The sequence below is a fragment of the Rhinichthys klamathensis genome, unplaced genomic scaffold (assembly GCF_029890125.1).
Source record: "Rhinichthys klamathensis goyatoka isolate OS25496 unplaced genomic scaffold, OSU_Roscu_1.1 h1tg000568l_1, whole genome shotgun sequence".
NCBI lineage: Eukaryota > Metazoa > Chordata > Actinopteri > Cypriniformes > Leuciscidae > Rhinichthys > Rhinichthys klamathensis.
Genome location: NW_026607034.1, coordinates 2,501 through 7,500, shown reverse-complemented (window position 1 = coordinate 7,500; position 5,000 = coordinate 2,501). Strand labels below are relative to the sequence as shown.

The 5,000-nt window shown below is 48.3% G+C and overlaps 1 protein-coding gene across 1 annotated transcript in view; it reads right to left on the bottom strand.

Moving 5' to 3' along the window:
• Positions 1 to 5,000, bottom strand: part of LOC130074085 (folate receptor alpha-like) — a gene marked incomplete at its 5' end in the record, with an annotated part of 7,926 nt that overhangs the window by 435 nt on the left and 2,491 nt on the right. The window contains 2 exons of the mRNA XM_056239599.1: positions 988 to 1,123; positions 1,618 to 1,806. Coding sequence (XP_056095574.1) covers positions 988 to 1,123; positions 1,618 to 1,806 — 325 coding nt within the window. The remainder of the gene's footprint in view (positions 1 to 987; positions 1,124 to 1,617; positions 1,807 to 5,000) is intronic.

Sequence of the window (5,000 nt, the reverse complement as noted above, 5' to 3'; positions counted from 1 at the left end):
CTTCTAGAACATGTTTTCCTGCTTGAATGTTGATTATTCTCCTCATATTCTCCATTGTTGCGGCTCCTCTCTTCCCAGTCTGTCAGTAACGCTCTGTTTAGTTACGGTCTCTATGAAGCCCCTCCTTCTGAAAATCACACTGTGCTCTGATTGGTCGGCTGGAGCAGTGTGTTGTGATTGGTCGAGTGCTTTGAGTGTGTTTGGGAAATGTCCATAAACCATAGACTGTATAAAAATATGGCCGTAGTCTCTGTGACGTCACTCTGTTTCTGAAGAGCGTTTTTGATGCCCAAAGTGGGCGGAGCCGGCCGTCGCCATCTTGGCAGCGTCACTCCCGGATAAATGAAAATGTGCGGCGAGGCGGATTAGCTGAGGTGACGTGATGCTAACACTAGCAGACAAACGGCTAGCAGTGACATCAGCGGCAACACACCTGTCACTCAAGTGGCCACGCCCTTAATTATGCAGAACTTTAAAGCTTAATATAATTCAAACGGATGAGTTATAAAAAATTCACCCCGTCACAGTCGTCATGAAGGGCAACATTAGCTATATAGACCAAAACCACTTTTTGCACCAGACTGTAAACATGTTTTCTTCTGCTGTAAAGTTGGGCATTTTAACATGCGGGTCTATGGGACTTACTCTCTTCTGCAGCCGGCCTCTAGTGGCCAGTGGAGGAACTGCAGGTTAAGTCACTTGTTGCCGCTTGGTTTCAACACACTACTAACTAACTCAACCAGGCCCCGCCCCTTTATTCTGGGTATGAATTATTATAATGAGGAATATTGTGACGTGTTCCCGGAAGAAACTCAAGACTACAATGGAGGCGTTTCAGGAGTTCAGAAACACTGACACTGATATAGAGAAGAACTTCCAGCAACATTACACACTGAAGAAGAGAGAGAAGTGTGATTTCTGACCTGTGAGAAGTGAGTTTGTGTTCGAGTGAGTATGTGTGTGTGAGAGAACAGTGTGATGTCTGACCTGTGCTCCAGTCCCAGCCCTTGTGCCAGTTCTCTTTACACGTGTAATCGTTCTTACAGTCGTCGAACCAGTCGTTACAGTCCTCCACACACAGCGGCACGTCCAGGATACGCTCCTTACGCCACGACTCACTCGCCTACACACACACGTAATGAATGAATCTGTCTCTACACACACTGTGTGAGTGAGTGAGTGAGTGAGTGAGTGAGTGTGTGTGTGTGTGTGTGTGTGTGAGTGAGTTTGTTTGCGTGTGTGTGTGAGTGAGTTTGTTTGTGTGTGTGAGTGAGTGGGCGAGTGAGTTTGTGTGCGTGTGTGTGTGTGTGTATGTGAGAGTGAGTGTGTGTGTGTGTGTGTGTGTGTGTGTGAGTGAGTGAGTTTGTTTGTGTGTGTGTGTGTGTGTGTGTGTGCGTGTGTGTGTTTGTGTAAGTGTGTGTGCGTGTGTGTGTTTGTGTAAGTGTGTGTGTGTGTGTGTGTAAGTGAGTGAGTGAGTGAGTGAGTGAGTGAGTGAGTGTGTGTGAGTGTGTGAGTGAGTTAGTGATTGAGTGTGAGTGAGTGAGTGTGTGTGTGTGTGTGTGTGTGAGTGTGTGTGTGAGTGAGTTTGTTTGTGTGTGTGTGTGTGTGTGTGTGTACCGTCTGAATCCAGGGCCCCAGGTGTGGTGAACACTCGTAGAAACACGTGTCCTGGATGAAGTGCTTCTTGCACGAGTTGCTCATGATCCCGCAGTGATTCCAGTTGAAGTTGTAAAGATACGACTGATCCTGATGAGCTTCTTCTGTGGTGTTTGCTGTGCAACATGCGTTGTCCTTCCATGGGGAACACTAACATACACACACACACACACACACACACACAGAGAGAGAGAGAGAGAGAGAGATAGAAAGAGAGAGCGAGAGAGAGAGAGAGAGAGAGAGAGAGAGAGAGAGAGAGAGAGAGAGAGAGAGAGAGAGAGAGAGAGATTACACTAAACACTCAAATATTCAATTCAATTCATATTTATTTGTATAGCGCTTTTCTCAATACACATTGTTGAATCTTTCGACTGAGCGAGAGCTATTGAAGCTAGAAGAGATTTTTTTACAGCGCAATTTACGTAATGTCTCGTTCCCTCTACTCAGGGAACTACGGATACGTTGAGTAACCAGAGACGTTTCCTTATCGAGTCGACATTACGTATGGGGAACGTATAAAACCCCGCCGTGTGAATGATTGGCCGGTCCAGCTCGCACAGAGCCGACGCAGAGGACTAGGCGCTAAGCTAGGCTAGACTATCAGCGCGCTCGTCCTCCCCTAGGTCAGGTACTGGACCTGGTTGAAACACCTAGATGCATTTTTGGCCAGCGTCTCCCTGTACACAGACGGGAGCGAAGACGATCTGGACCTTGCCCTGGCTAGACCGTTTTGGCAGAAGATGTGGGACCTTCGACGGCTTCAGTGAACCTCTCGGAAAAGGCCTTAACCGCGAAGCCGAATAAACCTTGCAGGCTTACTGGGGCGTCAAGGATCTGCTTCTTCGGTTTCGGTGAGCGTCAGCCACGGGTGACGATGCAGGACTACGAGGCTGCCCATACCGCGGCCAGATCCCTGTGCGACCCTCTTAGAGCTCTTTCAGTATCAAAGAAATAATAGTATCAAAAGACACTACACAAGACAGTAAATCATTCACACGGTGTCCTGGGATGCATGTTCATTTATAGATCAGTTCGTCTATAAATAAATGCAGGAAAGTCTGTTTTAAGATCTGTTTGTGTCTTTCCTATGGCCTAGGTCTTGATTACTTGACCCCATTTGTCATAGCATTAGCCATCTGATCGTCGCCCTGGCGACTGAAACCTTTCCTGGGGCCGGTTTCACAAAGATAGACTTTGACTATGGCTTAGATATAGTAGATAGTCAGACTTCAGATAGACGTCTAAATCAGGCCGTTGCACAAAGCACTGAAGACTCTGACTATCTGAAGTAGGACTACACTGCAATGCATTCTGGGTAAAATAAGACACAAATAAGGATCGAGTGAGCGCATTCAACCGCTCGGTGCAGTTTACCCCAGCGGGAGATATGTGAGTGTTGGAGGAGTGTAACAGTTACAAGGACATTTAACTTGGGAAATTTAGCGGAAAAACAAGAAGAAATGTTTAATTTGGACAAAGATTGCTACGACAGTTAATCCGAGCGTTGAGCGGAGCGTTAAAGACGTACCGAAAAGATACAAAAGTACAAAGTACAAGATGCCAAAAAGAAATATTTAAGAGGAAATTTCCAAAAACGGGAGGAGGACCCCAAGAGAAGCTTAAAGACACTAAAATGGTGATGAATATATATGGTGGACAGTCGCCTATGTTTTCTTTCGGCTGTTTGTAGTGTAACTGATTGTTACTGCTGGTTGCCAAGGTAACAGAGTCTCAGACCTGAGTTAGCCTAATGCCGAGACTGCACGATTTTAGCCCCGATTTTGGCTCGCCGACAGGTTTTGAGAAATCGCTGACAAATGCCCGAAATCACAGGCAAATCGGTGCTCGTTCACGCGAGTGGACAATCACGCAGTGTGAATGAGCAAAGACGCGATCTGAGAGGCTATTACTTTTAATAACTAATTCGTGTCGCCCGAGAACTCTGGTCCTCACGCACGCATGATCTTCCGTTATTTCCTATCACTTCTCGCGTTTGTTTGGTTGTGAAACGTAGTTTGTGGACCATGCAGAAGTTGTCGGCGATTCTTTCTTTTGTAAAGTCATGCAGTGTGAAACCTCCTGTCGCCGATCCATCGTGCAGTGTGAACACAGCAGCAACTGAATGTTACCCCAGATAGTCATGCAGTGTGAAAACAACAGTGACCCGATTATTTTGAACATCGTGCAGTCTGAACTCGGCATTAGCTGTCTAATGTTTTTGGTCTAAATTAAGTCGGTCTTTATTTTTGTGAAACAGTCTAACTTGCATTAGACTAGTCTATGAGCAAATTTGAGACTTGTCTAACACTATAGACCGGTCTAAAATAGCTTTGTGAAACCGGCCCCAGGGACCTCAGAAGACGCGTCTGGAAGACTTGCAAGACGGCCATCGTGTGGAGGGCAGATGCTGCATGTCCCGCCGAGACGTATGCCTTCTCGGCGATGTGAGCCGTGGCTTGGAGGACGGCGAGCCGGTTCTCCAGCCACGGGACGGACACAGGTGAGCCCCGACGTGAGGCGGTCATGCGTATCCCAGTTTTTGAACATCAGCTCGTCGTGGAGCTCAGGGGGAAAGGGGCGGGTCTCTGCAGGGCGTCCGTTTGGCGGCTCGCGCCGAGGAAAGACCCGTCCATCTATCTCTTGGACGGCTGTTCGGGGGTCGGGAATTACCTTCAACACAGGTGAGAGGGGGGCTCTGGCGCGCGAGTACGAGCACGTGGGCCCTGAGAAAGCTCTCGTGGGGGGGTCCCAGACACCGCACACACACTGCTCGTGTGCATCTGGGAAATCGACCGGCCAAGAGACACATGCGGCAATGAGACGTCCCTGGAAATGATAATCCGCCGGAACGCAAGAGGGGATCGCAATCCACCTTATCCGCTCTAGTCGCGTAGGTCAGCGGCGAAACAGGCTCCAGGTGAAGAAGAACGATTCTGAGGTATTTTGGCGCCCGACGTCGCCTGTATAGTGGCTGACAGCCAATCAGACAAATACTCGAGCGCCACTGGCTATTTGCAAGCAAAAGCATTTCGAGGAAAAGGGTTTCCCCAGAAGCGATGTCGAGAAACCGACTCGATAAGGGAGCATTTAGAAATGTTATATCAGTGTGTGTGTGTGTGTGTGTGAGTGAGTATGTTAGTGAGTGAGTGAGTGAGTGTGTGAGCGAGTGTGTGAGCGTGTGAGTGAGCGTGTGAGTGAGTGAGTGAGTGAGTGAGTGAGTGAGTGAGTGCGTGAGTGAGTGTGTGAGTGAGTGAGTGAGTGAGTGAGTGAGTGCGTGAGTGAGTGTGTGAGTGAGTGAGTGAGTGAGTGAGTGAGTGTGTGTGTGAGTGAGTGAGTGAGTGAGA